The sequence below is a fragment of the Poecile atricapillus genome, chromosome 23 (genome assembly GCF_030490865.1).
Source record: "Poecile atricapillus isolate bPoeAtr1 chromosome 23, bPoeAtr1.hap1, whole genome shotgun sequence".
In the NCBI taxonomy this organism is placed as follows: Eukaryota; Metazoa; Chordata; class Aves; order Passeriformes; family Paridae; genus Poecile; species Poecile atricapillus.
The window spans coordinates 6,686,428-6,706,615 of record NC_081271.1 but is presented as its reverse complement, the minus strand read 5'-3'; the positions used below and the strand labels follow the sequence as shown (position 1 = coordinate 6,706,615).

General features: G+C 53.4%; 2 protein-coding genes across 12 annotated transcripts in view; one reads left to right on the top strand and one right to left on the bottom strand.

Moving 5' to 3' along the window:
* PPP1R12B (protein phosphatase 1 regulatory subunit 12B) overlaps positions 1-7,852 on the top strand; it is a 126,173-nt gene extending 118,321 nt beyond the window's left edge. For 5 of the 11 annotated variants that reach the window (XM_058855767.1, XM_058855766.1, XM_058855773.1 and 2 more), the window contains 2 exons: positions 675-855; positions 4,714-7,852. In XM_058855767.1, coding sequence (XP_058711750.1) covers positions 675-809 — 135 coding nt within the window. In that variant the 3' untranslated portion in view covers positions 810-855; positions 4,714-7,852. The remainder of the gene's footprint in view (positions 1-674; positions 856-4,713) is intronic. The other 6 variants (XM_058855769.1, XM_058855770.1, XM_058855768.1 and 3 more) reach the window with 2 other exon arrangements.
* A 6,624-nt stretch (positions 7,853-14,476) lies between these two features.
* SYT2 (synaptotagmin 2) lies at positions 14,477-19,807 on the bottom strand. Its single transcript, XM_058855805.1, has 8 exons — positions 19,642-19,807; positions 19,335-19,504; positions 17,935-18,051; positions 17,565-17,732; positions 17,252-17,419; positions 16,758-16,875; positions 15,419-15,552; positions 14,477-14,791 (listed from the first exon to the last, which is right to left on the bottom strand). Exons 1-8 carry the CDS (start codon positions 19,805-19,807, stop codon positions 14,585-14,587), a joined length of 1,248 nt encoding a protein of 415 aa, XP_058711788.1. The 3' UTR covers positions 14,477-14,584.
* Positions 19,808-20,188: the final 381 nt, after the last annotated feature.

Sequence of the window (20,188 nt, the reverse complement as noted above, 5' to 3'; positions counted from 1 at the left end):
CCAGTTTAAGGTTCAGACTTGTTCCCTCTGAAAGTCAGAGATAAATTGAGCCCCATACAGAGAAGAGTTGAATCTGGGCAGGGATGAGGAACACCCCCAAAGCCCAGAGGTTTTGGCAGGACTGAGCCTGGGCAGACCCAAGAGCATCACTCAAAGATGAGGGACACAATCACTGTCTCAGTGATCTGCTGTGGGACAGTGACACTTCCAGGTGCTTCAGTTTCTGCCTTGGGGATCTTCCAGGAAGCTCTGATTGCTCTTTGCTCCACACAGCTGCTTTGGCTTTTAGAGATACACAAAGAAAAGGAGTTTTAAAGAAATTCTCAGTTCCCAGCAGTGCTTTCAGAGCCTGTGTAGGTGTTAAGTCACTGGTGATAGGTCTCCCAGCAATTCCCAAGTCCCAGGGCTGTCTGGGTAAACTAGAATATAATCCTGCTTTGTGGTGGGAAATCCCTATATTTGACCTTTTTAAGACTTTGGGGGGTCCTGGAGAAAGGATTTGATTCCCAAAATATCCTTGTGTTGTCAGGCTTTCCCCATCCAGAACTCACTGCTACTAATTCCTTTTATTCTCTTTTTTTCTTTCACTGCCACTGGACTAAACTCCCATTTCTGTTCCCATTCCTTTCCCTGATGTTTTCTATTTCTCTGTCCACTCCTCTCGCTCTCTGCAGAATCTCCACCAGCTCAAACAGATTCACACTCTGAGGCAGATGAATGAGCAACTGCTGGCTGAGAACAGGGCTCTGACCCGGGTGGTAGCCAGACTTTCTCTGCCTGCCAAGCCCTCGGAATCAGAGGAGCTGTAGCTGCTTTCCCTCCGGCTCATCTTGCCTCCCTCTTCCACTCTTCCAGGCAGGTCTCCTCTCCCTGGCCAGGCACTTCTCGCTCTCTCCCTGCCCTCCAGGGTGTCTGCTGAAGCTCCTGGCTCAAAAGCTTGTGCCAAAGGATGTGCAAACTCTGCGAGCTTGGTGCTGCTGCCACGGCAGGGCTGTGCTGGGGCTCTGCTCTGCCTCTTGCTCTGCTTGGCAGGTGCTGCTGCCCTTGCTGGCTTAGCACTGGGGAATGGCTTTGGGGTGGCTTGGCAGTGCCAGCAGCTCCTTGCCTGGTACTTTGCCTTCAGACAGACCCACAGAATGGTTTGTGTTGGAAGGGGCTTTAAAGTTCATCTCATTCCACCCCCTACCATGGGCAGAGACACCTCCCTCCATCGCAGGTTGCTCCAAGCCCTCTCCAACCTGGCCTTCAACACTTGAAAATAGGTGTTTTATGCTGCATGTAATAGAACTCTTTTTAATTGGACTTAGTTCAGGGAGAAGCTGGCACTCAGAAAATCAGATTATCCAAAGTCAGGAACTTTTCAAGGAAGTTGTGAAAAGCGAACATTTTAGACAGAAAGGGCATTTTTAGAAAAGCTACAAACTGAGTTGTCCTCAGAAGGTTTTCTTGGTCACTTGAACAACAAGGACAAGCTCATTTCCTTATTTTAAACTGAAATTTTTGAGTCCACAGGCTCAGCACCCCACCCTGCCTCCTGTGGGCTGGCACAGGATGGGGGATGCAGCAGGAGCCAGACCAGGAGTGCTCTGTTTTCATCTTCTGTTTTAAATCCAGTGCAGGACAATTAATGTTTGTAACCCAAGGATGCATCTTCCTTAACCTTTGCCCTCACACATCACACAGTTAAATTATGTCTCTTCCTGCTACTTCATTGGTTCAGTGCTAAAATAAAGCTGTAAATGTTCCTTTCTTGGGGCCCTACCTGTCCTTTGCAGGTTAAGAGGGATATTCATATCCCTTCAGACACAAGAAGTCATGTGCTCTTGTGGGCTGGAAGTGGCACCACAGAATAAAAAAATCTATTCTTAGCACACAAATTATATCAAGGCTGATTAACCATAGAAACAAACTAATCAGGGGAATTGTAGCTTCCCCTTTCCAGGAGTCTCAGCTCAAGCCCACACATGTGGCACAAGGGCTGGGAGAGTTGGGTGTCATGTTGTGTGCCCTGGGTTATGCAGATGGTCAGTGAAAGGATCTCCCAGCCTTTCTGGTTCTAATCTGTGGAACTGTCCTCCAACCTGACCCTGCCTCATTTCTTCTCATCCACCGTGAGTTTAATTCATTCTCCTTCCCCACATGCCTTGAGATCTGAGAGGAAAAACTGGGCAAAATTATTTCCAGACTCAGCTGATGTTTCACAGAGTGCAGGTCACCTCTGCTGCTCCCAGAACGTGCCCACGTTATCTGTGCCCTGGCTGAGCTTCATCTTCCCCTCCTCACTCACAGCAGGGGAGAGCCATGGGCTGTGAGCTCTGCTGACTCATTTTCATCTCCTTTAGTGGGTCTGACACAGGATGGTGCTGGTTTGTGTGAACTCTGCCTCAGTGGTGTCTGTGGCCACCACAGCTGTGCAGTGATGTACTGGTTTACCAGTGATGTACTGGTTAACCAGTGATGTACTGGTTAACCAGTGATTTACTGGTTTACCAGTGATGTACTGGTTAACCAGTGATGTACTGGTTAACCAGTGATTTACTGGTTTACCAGTGATGTACTGGTTTACCAGTGATGTACTGGTTTACCAGTGATTTACTGGTTAACCAGTGATGTACTGGTTTACCAGTGATGTACTGGTTTACCAGTGATTTACTGGTTTACCAGTGATGTACTGGTTTACCAGTGATGTACTGGTTTACCAGTGATGTACTGGTTAACCAGTGATTTACTGGTTTACCAGTGATTTACTGGTTTACCAGTGATGTACTGGTTAACCAGTGATGTACTGGTTTAAGCTCTGCCAGATGTGCCCTGCTCTTTCCAGTCAATCTCATTTTCCTGAGCCCACATTATTTCTGAGGAGCCAGAGTGTCCCAGGTACCACAGCCCTGCCATTCCCTGGGGCTGGGCCACATCACCATTCCTGTGAGACATCTGTAAATGTTCTGGAAACTTCCAGCCCTTCCAGCCTGTTCCCCTGGGCTTCATTTCACCTGAGCTGAGGCTGATTTCCCTGGAAGGGAGGAACACCCTCACCTTGTGTTGTGTAAGGCTGATGTGCAGCTTTCAGGAAGCCTCTCTGGGCACTGGTGGAGCGAGGTTATGACCAGGAAAGTGTCCAGAGACATTTATTCCACATGTACTCACACTCCTCCAGTTTCAGATAAGTGACACAGGTCACACAGATCCCCCTGTGAGGCAGAGCCCAGTCAGGCTCCAGCTGAGCCCTGGCACTGGGGTGTTCTCTCTGCTGTAGTTCCTGGGAACCTGTGACACATTCTCACTGCCAAAACAAGTGTCAGGACCTCACATGTCCTTTATCCCAGCACTGGGCACTGCAGAGCTGCCCCAGGCAGGGACAGGGGCCTGACAGGACTGCCTGGGATGAGCTGGGAGGCACCAGCAGGGGAAGCTCAGCAGGAAACAGAGGAGTGCAGAGGGCTCTGCTGTGTTCTGAGCTCCTGATCACTTTGGTGATGGTGATTGCTCTTCTTTGGCCATGAGGACTGGCACAAGGAGCCATTGTGCTGTTCTGGTGACAGCCCAGCCATGGTGATGATACACCAGCACTGGGTCAGGGGAGGCACACTCAGCATCACTGGCCAGAGCTCTGGCCAGCCCAGCACAAGGATTTACCCTTTCCACAGCATCCCTCCTCCCCCTCTAAAAAACCTCCCACCTGAAACATCCAGCAGCAGGGATGGAGTTGGGTGTGTTGGGGCCCAGCCATGGCAGGGAATTGCTCTGCTGGGAGCTGGTTCTGCTCCAGGAGCTGCCCACACTCAGAGCTGGTGACATGGAGGGACTGCAGGTGGAGGGTGGCAGAACACTGTGCTCAGACCTGAAATACCAGCTTAGGAGGAGATTCAGTGCAGAATTTGAATTTGAGGGAATTCCTCCAAAATGCACCTTGGCAGGCAGAAGTGGAGCTCACACAGGTCCCGTGTGTGTGATCCCACTCTGGGTGCCCCTGTGATCACCCTGTGATCTGCTGGCACCCGTGGTGGGAGTGACCCCTTGTGTGTCACACTCCAGACAGGAGCAGGGGTCTCCTGGTGCTCAGCAGCTGGAACAGCCCACAGGAGGCCACTCCCTGCAGCACAGGAGGTCAGCAGGGTTTATGCCAGTGGGAAATGCTGGAAGGGTCCTGTGGAAGCTCTTTCTTCTGTTTCCAAAGGTTTTTGTCTGTGCTGCAACCTCACTTGAGCACCCAGGAGGTATCCCCAGTGTCATTGTGTTCTACCAGTCCTCTGGCCTTGGCACCTGTGACTGTGTTACACATCTCTGGGGTCCCAAGGAGATTTGGGGGTATTCTAAAGATAATCTGGCAAGGTCCAGTCCCAAATGAAGATTCCAGACCTTTGGTTTCCCTTCTGGCAAAATGGAAAAAGCATATCAGAAACAGCAGCTTGACTGTTGTCTGGTGGGCTGTGTTCAGCCTCTGGGCACAGCTTTGGGATGAAACAGCTCAGAAATGTTTCCTGCCCTGCCAGCCTGGTGCTGAGCTGCTGCTGGGGCTGTGGCCTTGCTTTGCACCAGGGGCTCCCTGGCTCAGTGCTGTGCTCGAGGCCCCTCTCACCCCTCTTGCCTGGCAGCTTCTCAAAGCTCTGGAGGTGCTGCAGAGCCCTGGAACTGTGCTGGGTGGAGGGGGTGCAATGTCCCCTCTGCCCCCCCGAGCCCCTCTGATCCTGCCTTGTCTTTGTCTCTCTGCAGATTTTGACAGAGCTGAAGTCAGACAACCAAAGGCTGAAGGATGAGAACGGAGCCCTCATTCGTGTCATCAGCAAACTCTCCAAATAGGAATCCTGAGCAAAGGCAGGACAAGGAGGGGTGTCCTACACCAGCTGCCAACCCCAGCACCGAGCCCTCCCCTTCCCTTCCCGTCACGTACAGCAAGTGTTTCAGCCGTGGGATCAATGTCACACCTGCCTTGCCCTGCCCATTGCTGTACATTCCCTTTTCACCCCAGTTTCCCCCCAAAACACCCCCTGCCATTTTTTTTTTTTTTTTTAATTTATGCATGTTGTGGTATCTCGGACATTTTATTCAAGGGAGAAATGTGAGGACTGGGTTTGAGCTGCCAAAATTTTTTCCAGAAGCTCAGTATTTGGTTTTGGACTTTGAGCTGGAGTGGGAAGCTCTTACTGTAAAAAGTGACATCTGAAGAACCAGCCCAGCATATCCAGGCCCTTTACAGGTGGGAAATGTGAACATGGGCTGGGACTCTGAGGATGTACAGCAGCCCCCTGAGACGTGGGACTCTGGTTCAATGTGATGCTTTTAAAGCCACCAGAGCTCATGTTTGTCACAGGCTGATGAGCTCTTTTGCAGAGACCTTCTCCTCTTGCCCCAGCAGACTGAGTCTTCTATTTAAGATTTTGAACTTGTTCAGTACCATCAGTGCTGACACTCGGTGTCAGACCCTGATCCCTCACCCTCCCTTTACCCCTGGCTGATCCTGTGTCATGTTGTGTCCTTCCAGGGCTCCTGTCTCTGTGCTTGGGAGCATCCAGTTGCCAACTGGACTCTTGTTCCTTGGGACAGGATATATCCCAGGCACTTGCTGAGCTTTCTGAAGGACAGATTTGAACTCCTACAGGTTTTCTGCTGCTCTCACCTGTGTGTGAGCATAAATCACCTTCCAGGGAACTGTGCCCATGCCAGAAACCAGCCTCCCCTTCCCAACAGCCATCTGGGACATTCTCCTGCTGCCTCCCTGAAGGCAAAGCCCCATAGCAGAGCCTGGTCTGGTACTTTGGGTACTCCCTGTTTGATTTGAAGCAGGATTTGTAGAGGGAGAATGGCAGCATCCTGTCCCCCACACCTTGGAAAGGTCAGGGTGTGTCAGTGTCAGAGGGACAAGGAGCTGCTGGTAACTGAATCACCATGATGAAAGTCTTCTGACCTGTTAAAAACTTGTGATAAGTTTTGGTCTTGAAGGAAACCTCCAGAAATCCTCCTCTTTGACGTTACATGCACTCTGAACAGTTTGGAATTGTTCTCTCCCATGGGCATTTTTACATTGGCTTCTCTCTCTGTGCTGTGGGACATCATCAGGTCTGTTGAGGTTCCCATTAACAGACTCCTCTCAAACAATATCTTCCCTCCCATAGACATCCTGCTGTATCCAAAACATTTTCCCATCTAAATCCTTCCATATCTGTCCTTTAATCCCCTTTGTCCTTCAGCTCCCCAGACTCTGGCCAAGGGCAGCAGTTCTTGGTCACTGAAGCTGGAAGTGGCCATGGAGCAGCTCTACCACGTTCCTGAGCAGCTCTGCTGGCTCTGGCTGGGGGGACTCTCCACTGCCAGAGAGATGAGATACTTGAACATGAGCAGAATACTTGAGCTTGCTCAACAGGGTAAAACTTTATCAGGCAATCCTGGGCTTTTTCAAACCTTCTGCTGCTTATTGCCTCAGAAAGCATCTCTGTTTTCTTCTCCCTGGGGTTTGCTCTCCTTGTTTGTTTTTTTTTTCCCTCTAATTCTCCATTTTCCCCCTTCCCCTCCCTGTCCTGCCTGTTTCCACCTCTCTTGCTCTTCCTGGAGCTTCCAGTTTTCCCCAGGCAGCTCTGACCACAAGTTGCTCTTCAGCTGGTGGAGCCATTTGTGCAGCTGAGGCACCGTTTCTCCTACACTGAGGCCCTTCCTCTGCTGCTGAGCTTTGGGAGGAAGAGACCAAAGCTGGTAAAGGCATCAGGGTTTCTGCAGAGCACTGCCTAAGCCAGGCATCCTTTTTATATTCCTTGATTTTAACCTTGCTCTATTTAACAGCTTTAAGTCTTGAGATCCAGTCAATGCTTCCCCTGCACGCTGTTCCCTCTTGGTGCACTCTTCATGTGAGTACTTTTGCTGTTCTTGATGTTTTCTCTCTTGGTGACCCACTCCTCCCTTCAGCCTCAGGCTCTGGCTCTGGTCAGGAGATCGGGGATCAGGAGCCCGCTCCCTTCTGTGCCACGTGGAGGAGGAGACGCTCCCCAGCTGGGCAGGATGAGCAGGAGAGTTTGGAGTAAAGATCCTGTTCTTCTCACAGGAGGTTCCTGGCAGCAGGAAGCCTGGTGTCTGTTTTGGGAGAGGGTTCAACCCAATCTGACAAATCCATCCCGCACTGATGTTTTGCCCCTTCCTACCAGGACACTCACTGTGCTTTTTCCCAAGGAGCAGAGTGGGAAGGCTGTGGGAGGCTCCTTCTTCTGAGTGTTCTTGCAAAGCCAAACCACTTTAGCTGAAGTGTCTGCTTAGCACTGGATTCTCCCGAGCCCTGGGCCCCACAGCTCAGTGTCCCTGAGCAGCCAAAGCTGTGAGCGTCTCCTCGTGACGTCGCAACTGCAAACCAAATTCTTGAGAATGGATTTTTTTTTGTCTCACTTCATGCCTGACATAACCAGTGCACTGAGGAGGTGACAAACAGGACACCTCAAACCCTGTGCTTGGGACAGGGTGCAGAGCAAATAGGTTTTAAAATTGATCCCTCTTGGAATCAGAGCATTTGCCAGACGTGGTCTCCCTTGGGGAACATGAGATTTTTTTTCTGAGCAATTGCTTGGGGTGAGTTAATTTTTATTGCTTGGGGTGAACCCACCTGTTGTGGCTCCAAGTTTGATGATGGCTCTTTGTAAATAAACTCCTTGGAGAAGCAGGACTGGCTGACGAGATGGGGAGAGAATGTATTTTTATGCAACCTTTGAGTGGCCTTTCAAACCCTGAGATGAATGATTTGTTTTACTGGTTGTTGTTATATAGTATTATAAGTATTATGTGTTTGAAAGTTTGGGAATAATATTCACAGCTATGATGCTTGTAAACACAACAGTATTTATAAATGAATAAAATAAGAGTTGATAAAATAGAAGCTTTGACTTTGCTTCCATCTTTCAGGAATTACAAGTTGTTTGTGTTAAAAGTCTCTGTTTCTCACAAAATTCTCGTAGCTTGACCATATTCATCATCCATAAAAGCACAAATGTTCTGCAGCTACAGCACAGGTGCCTTTTCAGGGTGTTGGGGGTTAAGTGTCCTTCCTTTTGTTCTGTCTCACCTCGTGGTGAGAGAAATCTGACTGCTGGTACTTGGTGGGTGCTTGAGAAACACGAGGGGCAGCTGGGGCTGGGCTGCTTTCCTCAGCTTCAGAGCAGGACACTGCTGGGGGCTGTTGTGATTTGGAGAAGGGAATTCATCATCACCCAGACAGAGCTGCTGCTGCTTCTCCTTCTTCCCTCTTTGTCTGGGGGCCTGGGACATGGCAGAGCCATGGAGCTGCTGATCCTCACTGGGATCTCAGCTCATCCCTGCTGTTCCAGCTGAGTGTTCCTCAGAGCCCTGCAGGAGCACCAGCACTGCCCCAGGGCTTTGTGAAGCAAAGCCTCTCCTCCATCCCTTCCTGTCTCACTGAGAAAGCTGTCCCGGGCTCCCTGGTTCTGTTCTGCTGTTAATGCTGTAGTTATTGTTGTTTGTGTGCCACGTTATACACACCAGTAAAGAACTGTTATTCCTATCCCCAGATCTCTGCCTGAGAGCCCCTTGATTTCAAAATTACAATAATTCAGAGGGAAGAGTTTACATTTTTCATTTCAAGGGAGGCTCCTGCCCTCCCTGGCAGACACCTGTCTTCCAAACCAAAACACAAGGGAAGCTGAAATGAAGGAACTGGGATGCACATCCCTGAAAATCACCCACTGGTGGGAAGGTGAAACAGGAAAGGATCTGATCTCCTCCTCAGCACACACGGGGGATCAGGTTTATTTCCCAGTCTGTGTTTGCTCTGCTCAGAAGTTTGGTCAGCACAAAGTGCAGCACAGGCAGGAGGTGGTGTCACATCTGGGAACTTCTGTCTCAGGTGAGGCTGCTGGAACCTCCACATGTTCCAGTTTTCAGAGGTGGTTGGTGCAGGTTGGGTTTTTCCCTTAGGGTTGGGGGTGTCCAGGATCCCTGTGGAACAGGATGTGGCTGTATAGACCAGACTCTGTGCTGGGGGCAAAGAATTCTCTGGGGACCTTTGGTATTTCCCACCTGTGCCCCATGTCTGGTCTGGCCTTGCTTCTCTGGGGTTCAAGGCTGCCCAGAGATCAGGCAGAGGGAGCTGGGGGGGCTCAGCCTGGAGAAAAGGAGGCTCGGGGGGACCCTGTGGCTCTGCACAACTCCCTGACAGGAGAGGGGACAGCCAGGGGGAGTCAGGCTCTGCTCCCAGGGAACAGGACCAGAGGAAACAGCCTCAAGTTGTGCCAGAGGAAGCTCAGGTTGGATACTGGGCAAAAGTTCTTCCCTGAAAAGGTTGTGAGGCTGTGGCAGAGCTGCCCAGGGCATCCCTGGAAGTGTTCAAATGGTGCATGAATGTGACACCTCAGACATGGTTTAGTGGGTAAACGTGGCAGTGCTGGGTTAATGATTGAACTCCATGATCTTAGAGGGCATTTCCAACCTAAATGATTTCATGATTCGTGTTTTGGGGGACCCGGACCCTTGTGAGGTTCCACACTTCCATCCCTCCATCAGCTCAGTGCCCTGGGTCCTGCCCCTCCCCGCGGGTGCCCTGTGAGCCCCAGAAGCAAGACCAGAAGGGAAGCAGCTCCTTTCAGCTCGTTTCTTTAATAAGGAGACAGAAATCATTACAAAATAACCATCAAACGATCAGAGACGGAACGACGGAGTCCACACGAGGGGAAGGGGCATTAAAAGCAGCTCCCGCCGGAGCCGAGCGCTGCGGGGCCGGGATGGGGCACAGCGGGACCGGCTCCTCCCTCCTCGTTCTGGAGAAAAGAGGAAAGGAACCCGAGCCTGTTGCCAAGACTCGCGGATTCACTTCATTTTTTAACCCCGGGAGCATCTCCGTGGCACAGCTGGGTTTGCTCCGCCGTGCCGCCAGGAGAGGGAAGTGCCCAAAGCAGAAACCATTGACTGGACACGGCAGAAATAACCCAAATTGCTCCAAAAAGCCTTTTCACCACCAGCAGGTCGAGCCCAACATCTGCGGCCAGCGCTGTCCCGTCCCCTGGCCCGGCAGGACGGCACCCAAGGCCACGGAGGTGGCGGCAGCTGCGGCACCCACGGGACCGGGGGGACACACGGGGGAAGGGGTCACGGCTCACCCTGGGGCTCCCCCCGGTGCACCGTGCTCTAATATGGCTTCTAAAGTTGCTCTGATGGTGAAATGCACCAACGCGACACAGGACACCGAAGCCACGATGTTGCTGCTACCCGGCCGTGTGACAAACGCGACGAGAACAGGGGAACACGACACACACGGACGCCACGGCTGTGACAGCTCACGCTCCGCTGGCGGGCCAGGCTTGGCATGCTTTGCTTCTTGGCATTATTTTCTTCTTTTATATGATTTAATTGGGGAGTTTCATTTTATTTGGGGGTAAAAATATCAGGGCGGTGGAGAGCTCTGAGCGATGAGTTTTGGAAGTGGCCGCCGGAGATGGGGACGGCAGTGCCGGGCTGGGGCCATGCTGCTTCTGCTACGTGGCTGCTTCTCATGCACTGCTCGTGGTATATACAGCTATGTCTCCATATAATTTACCTACACACAGCTAAGGGGGGGTCAGAGGCAGCGCAGATGGCTTCAGTATGTTGGGTGGTTTTCCCTTTTTTTATTAAAAAAAAAATTAAATCATGTATTAAAGTCACAGTCTTCCCCTCCGCCAAGGCTTGAGGAGCGTGGATGGATGATGGATGATGGATGGATGATGGATGGATGATGGATGGATGATGGATGGATGGATGGATGGATGATGGATGATGGATGGATGGATGATGGATGATGGATGGATGGATGATGGATGGATGGATGGATGATGGATGGATGGATGGATGATGGATGGATGATGGATGGATGGATGATGGATGATGGATGGATGATGGATGGATGATGGATGGATGGATGGATGGATGGATGATGGATGATGGATGATGGATGGATGGATGATGGATGGATGGATGGATGGATGATGGATGGATGGATGGATGATGGATGGATGATGGATGGATGATGGATGGATGGATGATGGATGGATGGATGGATGATGGATGGATGATGGATGATGGATGATGGATGATGGATGGATGATGGATGGATGATGGATGATGGATGATGGATGATGGATGATGGATGATGGATGATGGATGGATGATGGATGGATGATGGATGGATGGATGGATGATGGATGGATGGATGGATGGATGATGGATGGATGATGGATGGATGGATGGGTGGATGATGGATGGATGATGGATGATGGATGATGGATGGATGATGGATGGATGATGGATGATGGATGGATGGATGATGGATGGATGATGGATGGATGATGGATGGATGATGGATGGATGGATGGATGGATGATGGATGGATGATGGATGATGGATGGATGATGGATGATGGATGGATGGATGATGGATGGATGATGGATGATGGATGGATGATGGATGGATGATGGATGATGGATGGATGGATGATGGATGGATGATGGATGATGGATGGATGGATGGATGGATGGATGATGGATGGATGATGGATGGATGATGGATGGATGGATGGATGGATGGATGATGGATGGATGATGGATGGATGATGGATGATGGATGATGGATGATGGATGATGGATGGATGATGGATGGATGATGGATGGATGGATGGATGATGGATGGATGGATGGATGGATGATGGATGGATGATGGATGGATGGATGGGTGGATGATGGATGGATGATGGATGATGGATGATGGATGGATGATGGATGGATGATGGATGATGGATGGATGGATGGATGGATGGATGATGGATGGATGATGGATGGATGGATGATGGATGATGGATGGATGATGGATGGATGGATGATGGATGGATGGATGATGGATGGATGGATGATGGATGGATGATGGATGATGGATGGATGATGGATGGATGGATGATGGATGATGGATGATGGATGATGGATGATGGATGGATGATGGATGATGGATGGATGATGGATGGATGATGGATGGATGGATGATGGATGATGGATGATGGATGATGGATGGATGGATGATGGATGGATGATGGATGGATGGATGGATGATGGATGATGGATGATGGAGGATGGATGGATGATGGATGATGGATGATGGATGATGGATGATGGATGGATGATGGATGGATGATGGATGGATGATGGATGGATGATGGATGGAAAGCAGCCAGGTGGGATCTGCACCCCTGGAGAGACCTCGGCTGATGCGGCAGGGGCGGGGCAGAGGGGAGCGCATAGAAGGTGAGTGCAGGTGTGATGTGCAGGTGTGATGTGCAGATGTGGAGGTGTACAGGTGTGATGTACAGGTGTTCAGGTGTGATGTACAGGTGTTCAGGTGTGATGTGCAGGTGTTCAGGTGTGATGTGCAGGTGTTCAGGTGTGATGTGCAGGTGTGCACACCTCCGTTTCCCTGGGAAGGCTGTGGGGCCATGCACATTTGCTGGCTGCAATCAGTAGCATTTCACTGCTTTTTCTAATTCCTCCTCTTTTAACTTATTCCATGTAAGGCAAACACAGACACACACACACACACACACACACACACACACACTCCCCGTGCCTGGGTGGACCCCAAAATGAGACTGAGTCCTGCCAGTGCTCCTGACCATGCAGCATCAGCTCCCCATTATTAAAAGATCCCAAGACTTCTCCCTTTGGCTACAGGGGCAGGACGGGACCCTCTCGATTGGCACAGACACATCCATTAGGAAAACAAACTACTTAAAGCTGGAAATGGCTCTGAGGGAGCACTGGCTGGATGACTCCTGCAGACCCAGCGTGGCCCCAGTGCCACCTCCACCAGGGCATGGCCAAGTGCAGCCACAGTGGTGGCAGAGGTGGTCATTAGAGGTCTCTGTCCAACATCCCCTTCCCACACTGCATCTTGGCCATCTGAGCCCCAAACCTGCCATGGATGGAGATGTGCTGCCCTGGGGACCTGTGCCAGAGCTGCACAACCCTCCAGGGACAGGGCCTGGTCCCCGTGTCCATTTGAACCCCCCAAGCCAAGTTTCAAACCCAGTAATTGCCACCAATTTTCCCATCATGTCCCACCTCTGGAGAGGACCAGGATTCCCTTCGGGAAGTCAGAGCTGTGGGAGCTGCCAAAGCCTCTGACAGGAGTGGGATGAGCTCAGTTTTGGCACTTTTCCCCCAGACCCAGACACCCTGCAGCACAGTCCCAGCCCCGGTGTTGAACCCCCAGAGCAGCGTCCCCAGTGCCAGCACATCCCTGAGGCTCGACCCTCCTGTGGTGCCAGAATCCCCAGCACCGAGCCCGAGGAAGCCAAAGGGAGCAGAGCTTGAGGCTGCTGTGGAGCTGGAGCTGGGACAGGGACACGAGCTGCCATCAGTACAGACTGAACTGAACTGGGCAGGGCTGCTGGACCCTTTCCCAGCTGCAGAGAACTGTGTTGGCTTTCCAGCTCAGGGCTTTTCTGGGAAATGGGAGAAGGAGTCTAGAGAAGCTCTTAGCCACTGTCAGGGTCACGGATATGGCTTATACCCCTGAGGGGAGCAGGACAGGGTGGGTCCAACAGCCAATGGCCTGGTGGGGAGTAGCAGCTCAGGGGGGTCTTTGGTGCCTTGTCTTCCCCACCCACAGCAACTGCTGGGGCTGGAGCTCCCCACGGCCCCGCAGCTGCCCTGAGGCTGGGGTGCCCACAGGGGGCCTGAGCCCTGGGACATGCAATGGACAGTCTCTGGGGAGCCACCAGGTGCAGCTCTGGGGTCTGTCCCCATCACATCTGGACACCTCTCATTGTATACTTGCCTCATGGAAGCATTTTGGTCTATGGGATTCACCAGGCATGGTGGGACACAGACACAAATCACCCAGCGCTGCCCCTCTGGGGACAGAACACAGGGGGTGATGCTGGTGGTGGTGGTGATCCCCACAGTGCTGCTGGTGCATCCACATTTCACCCTGTGTCTCCTTGGAGCCGCCCTCCCGAGGCTCCCTGTGCCTCCACAGCTCCTGCTGCAGCACTGAGAGCTTGACCCCACCACCACAGCAGGATCCACGGCCCCTGCAAGCATCTCCTCAGAGAACCCAAACCTGGAGCTGGCCAGGGGCACTCAGCCTTCCTTGGAGAGGGCCAGGGGGAGGCACTGGGTCTCTTCTTCTGCACCATTTTTGTGTCTCACTACTGGTCACACCCCAACCAAGCACGGTGGGTCTGGTCATCTCACACCAGCAGGCTCCAACATCACCTTCCACGGTTCCCCACGTGATCCCAAGGGCAGGATGGTGGCAGCAATGCTGCAGACTGGTGACACAGCTGCTGGGGAAGGTCCCAGGTGTGCCAGTGGCTTTGCACTGGGAAGGGATGGCAAGCAGAGTCAATGGGACATGCAGCAGAAAGGAGCGATGCTGAAGAACAAAAAGAACCATCCATGTCTTTAACCTCTTCCCCTGGAAGCTACTGGGACTGCCTGGATACCCTTCCAGAGGTATCAAAGGACATTTCAGCTTAGAACAGAACAAAAAAACCAAAAGGAAGGTTGCAGAACTGAGGTATCAGTAGCTCTGGGTCAACTGTCCGCAGCGCCGCGCCGGCCGGCAGAGCTGCCTATTTGTTCTTCCCAAGAGCTGCATCCACTTCTTCCTCCGGCTTGAGCGAGTGCCACTGGGCAATGGGCCGCCGGGGGTTGGCCAGCATGTCGGACCAGTGCCGCAGCTCCGTGCCCGTGGAGTTCAAGCCTGTGAAGATCTTGCCGATGGCTTCGTTCTTCCCCAGCTTGTCGTAGTCCAGCACTGTGATGACCACCTGCACTTTCTAAAGAAGGAAACCTTTTTTAGAGGGGTGGAAAGGCACAGTGGCCATGAGAGCTCCGTGGTGCCCCAGGGATCCTCCAAGGATGAGCTCCACTCTGGCCCATTTTGGTGCAGGGCCCCCTCCCTGCTTCCTTCATGTTCCTCTCTGAGGAGCGCAGAGCCCGGTGGGGGCCCAGCTCATCCTGAGCTGATTCACCTGGGAAAGGTCACCAAAGTGTGGTGTGGGGATGGGCAAGAGCTCTGGGCTACTGGGCAGGGGCAAGGGGCACATGCAGGGACTTGCACAGGACATGGAGGAGCAGAAGGCAGTGGCCAAGAGTTCAAAACGCTCCTAGGACCACCCTGCTATGCTAAGGGTGAGCACTGTAGGATCAGGAGCAGAGAAAACCCTATTTTAGTCATGATCTGGGTTAAGGGTTCATCTCCCATGGGCTCTGCCCAGCCTCCCACCTCTGCCCCTGCAACAGCTGCCCTCAGCATCAGCCCAGGCCCCAGATGGGACTGGAAGAATCTCCTGGGTGACCACACCAGGAGCTCAGCAGGAGCAGCTCAAGCTGCTGGGAAGGCTGGGGTAAGGGCTCAGACAGCTTTAGGACATGTTCCATCCCAGGGGAGTCATCAGACAAACCTGTATCTGCTCAAAGGGGATCTCAAAGCTGAAAGACTCATTGAAGTAGGGGTTCAGGGTCTTCTTCTTGACTGTGGTCTTCTTCTTCTTCAATCTCTTGCCATTCTGCAGCAGATGGATCTTCACGTAGGGATCTGGGGATCAGGATGGGGAATTAGCCAGGGCTGAGGTGCCCTGGGGACACTGCTGGCCTGGTCCCAGGAGACATCTCAACCCAGGGTGAGGGAGAGACTGCCCTGAGTAAAGGTGGTGTGAGGTTTGTGGATGGATGCCAAAGACAAAATGGTCAGGCTGGAGAAGATTTGTGGGAGCAGCTGGCCAAGATATGGAGCTCTTCTGCATTCAGCAGAACTGGGGAAGGGTCTGGAGAGTCAGACATGAGGAGAGGCTGAGGGAGCTGGGGAGCTCAGCCTGGAGAAAAGGAGGCTCAGGAGAGATCTGTCTCTGAACAACTCCCTGGCTGGAGGGAGCAGCTGGAGGGGGGTCAGGTTCTGTTTCCAGGGAACAGAGACAGGACAGGAGGAAACGGCATCGAGACAGGGGAGGTTCAGGTTGGACATCAGAAAGAATTTGTTTATGGAAAGGATGGTCTGGATTGGAACAGGATTGGAACTGCCCAGAGAGGTGGTGGAGTCCCCATCCATGGAGCTGTCCCAGCAACACCTGGACATGGCACTCAGTGTTCTGGTCTGGGTGACAAGGTGGGGATCAGGCACAGCTTGAACTTGGTGATCCTGGAGGTCTTTTCCAGCAGTAATGATTCTGGGATTCTGTGCTGGGGCTCCCTTGTAGGGAGGCAGGGAACAGTGGAGTGACAGCTGGCCTGTCAGGTGAGTCACTTTGTGTGGGTTCTGACCTGTCCCCATGGTTCTGGAGCAGGAAAGCCCACAATAAAGCTGAATCCTTCCAGCCATGCAGGTACTGCTCTTGTCATGGTTAAAGCACATCTGGAGAGAGCTGAGGATCCCTGGGCACAGAGCTCAGCCCCAGGATGGGGCTGGGAAGACAGTTCAAGCACAAAACATGCTGTCAGCTGAGGTTCCTGGCCCCCAGATCAAGGAGGAACAGGACCAGGAGCAAATGGCAGAGGAGCACTTTCACCACCCAGGTCCTGCAGCATCCTGGTCCTGCTCGAACCAGGGGAACCAAATTCAAAATGTTCTTCCCAAGAGTCAGGGATGTGTCCCGTGCCCAACTCCCCCCCCACCCCAGCCAGACCTTGGGCTGCCTCCAAGGCATGAGGAGGCACTGGGGGGTTTTCCCAAGCTCTGCCAGACAGGTGGCCCCAGAGTCCTTCCCCACAGAGGATGGGGGGAGGCTGCCTCTGAGCAACACCCACCTGAGAGGCCCCCAACATCCATCTTCTTCAGGTTCTTGGCCTCCAGGATGCAGACAGTGAGCTTCCCGGCCGTGGGCACGTACCGGAGGGAGATGCAGATATCTCCCAGCTTCTCTGGCTGCCAAGCAGATCAAGGAGGGGACATTAAAGCCTTGCCAGTGCCTGGGACTCCAGTGCTGGGACAGGATCACACATACAGGTCCCCCCAAACCCTGCTCAGTCCAGGCACAAGCTGGCACCTTGTGGACCAACACAGGAGTTTGATCACTAGGTCCAGGACAAGCCAGGCCCACTCAAGATGTTTTACACTCTTGATTTTTTGTTATAGAAACATTTTTACCCAGAGGAACAACATGTCAGATCCAGCAATGACTGCCAGGCTATTCATGGTACCCTGGCAGGACCCCACAGTGATGGTGGCCCTGAGCACTGTGGGGTGGCCCTGAAAGCAGAGCTCACCCCAGGGCCAGCCCCCATCTCAGGCTGGCTCTCACCTCCTCCTTCTCGCCACTCTGCAGGTCCCGCCACTCCTCGATGGGCTGGCCCAGGTCCACAGTGTTCATGGGCACCTTCACCTCACCGATGATGTCGTGCTTGGAGAAGCGATCGAAGTCATAGATGGCCATCACCAGCGTCTTCCCACCCAGCTCCTGGTAGGGCACCTGCACAAAGGGACAACAAAGGGGCTGCAAGGGGCTCGGAGGACCCCGAGCCAGGACCAGCCACTCCCAGCAGAGAGTCAGCACACAGGCCTGGAGGAAGGATTGGAGTGGGAGACAAGATCTTGTTATGGATGTAGGGGCTCACTTTGAAGGTGAAGGTCTCATTGAAGGCAGGGTTGAGGGTCTTCTTCTGCACTTTGGTCTCGTACTTTTTCTTCTTGTCAGGGAGCAGGAACACCTTGACGTAGGGGTCTGAGGTGCCACCCATGTCTAAAGCTGGCAGTTCAGCAGCTTGGAGGATCCCCACTGTGAGCTGGAAGGGCAGAGGAGTCCTCAGTGAGACAGCCTGGCCATGCACTGCAGCTGCCAAGGGCTCATCTCCAGTCCAACATGTCCCAGGACTTCCTGTGGCACAGCACCCAGCTCCCCCTTCCCTCATGTGCCTCCCAGGTCCTCCTCTCAACTCCCCCCTGGGCAAACCCCGCTCCTCAGCCCAGTCCCAGCCCCTCCATCACCTGGTTTGCCTGGAAATCGTAGTCCAGTGAGAACTGCAGCTTGCCCAGGTTCTCCGGCTCCTTCTCCTCTTCCTCACCTTCCCCCTCCGTCAGACCCGTCTCTGCGTCATCGTCGTCCTGTTGGTCCTGCAGTGGCAGCCGAGGTGTCCAGCTCAGCAGGACACTCACAGCCCCACAACACTGGGGACCTTGGCACCCCAAGCCTCCTGGCATGTCAGCACCCAGGTTCTCCCCACCAGAGGAAAGAAGTCCCACGTGCTGGGGACACGAAGCACTGACAGAGCAGGCTGGGGGTGGTACTGGCTGTGCCACAGCCATGCAGCTCCCGGGGAGCCCCCAGTGCTGGTCCAGCCAAAATGACAGGGGCACTGCCAGGGGTGCCAGGACAAGGGATTGACTCCACTGGAGAGGGTTTGGTGGGTCCTGTGTCCCCCAGCCCACGCTTGGAGGAGCAGTACAGCCAGAGCTAAGGGCTTATCAGAGTTTTGTAGGCTCAGAAATAGATTGTCCCTAGGAAATCCACCCCTCTTCCAGCCTCTCCAAGCACAGTCCATGGGCTGGGAGTCCCAGCTCCTCATCCCCTCTTTGATGTGTCCCCCCATCCCACCCAGGAAGCAGATGATGGAGAAGGAGGCTGATGGTGACACTTACGTGGAGAGTGTCCCAGAGCAGAGAGGCAGCCAGGGCAGCAGGGCAGGAGGGCACCGTGGGCAAAGAGAGACACGTTACACAGACACCAAGGGACCCATGGCAGGGTGGGGGATCAGGGTTTGCACCACCTGTGGAGCCCAGAGGACACAGCCTTCGTTCTCCACTGGGGATTCCCACCCCACACCTCCCCTCTCTCCTGCTCCAGCCCTGTCTGCATGCCCATGGTGCCCACATGGCTCTGAAGAGCAGGCACAGACACACAAATTCTCCCACCGCCTCCAAATGGCCATGGGTCAAGGCCATTGAAGAGGCCAGGGTGGCCCCAAGCCTGTGGGTACCAAAGCCTGCCTCAGGCTGGCCACCAGGATGAGGAACCAGCACCTACCACTTCACCACAGATATTCTGGGGATCCCAAACTGGTGGGTGCTTTGGCCTGGTAGCCCTCCCCTCTCAGCTAAAGGCTCAGAGAAATGAGTCTGACTCAGAGGGAGGCAGGAGACACAAGGGATCAAATCAACATTTCCTGGCTCAGGTGAAGCATTGGCAGGTCCAGGCCAGCTTGAGCCTGGTCCATCTGGGCCACCAGACACTGGACAAGGACAGTGCTGCTGTCTCAGGTCCTGGCTCAACTGTCCCATCCCAGGGTCCTGGTGGCTCCATCCCAGTCTGATCTATGGATCCATCTATCCCTGACACAGCCCATAACAGCCAGAGGGGCTGTCAGTCAAGCAGCCCAGGGGGACATCACCTGGTTGCCTGACTTCATGTCCTTCATGTTCATGGCATTCTTCATGCCTTTGCCCTTCTCCTTCTTGTTCTTCTTCTTCTTGCAGCAGCACTTCTTGCAGATGCAGAAGCAACAGGTGAGGATGAGGAGTCCAGCCACGACCGCAATGGCGATGAGGGCCCAGGGTGGCACTGTGGGCAAAAGCCATTGTCATGGTCAGCCCTGTAGCTCCCTCCCACCCAAAAACCTTGTGCCACAGGTTCTACTGGGACCAGAGTGGCGGTGGGGGGTCATCAGAAGGGTAACACCTGGGAGAGGAGCTACTCACAGGGAATCTTGTTGAGCTCATTCATGAACTTGTCCCTCAGTTTGGTGAACATGTCCTCCTTGCTCTCGCCCGGCCCCGCGGCCTCAGTGGAGTTCTCCATCGTGCTCATGGGCAGCGTGCTGGCCGTGGCCTCCGGGGCCATCATGGACGCTTGCTTGAACGTCATGGTGGGTCAGGGGCTCCCTGAAACACATCATCTCATGGTGACACCAGTCCCTGCTGCCCCCACTCCTTCCCAGTGTCCCTGCACGGGCAGCAGGGCCACACCAGGACACCTCATCCTCTGCTAGAGGGGCAAGCAAGAGGTCACCTGGATCCCTCACAAGCCATGGGAAGCCCAGCTGGCCTCTGGGTTTCCTGGCCCTTGACATCTCCAAAGCCACTGGGAGCATCACCCAGCCTTGCATCAATGAAGGTGCCAGTGCTGAGCCTCCCGGGGACAATAGGGACACTCCTGGGAGGATGTTCACCTGGCAAGGCCCCTGGGGATGAGGGGAGGGGTGTGCATCCCCAGGAGAGAAGAATGAGGTCAGTTTGGAGAAACCCA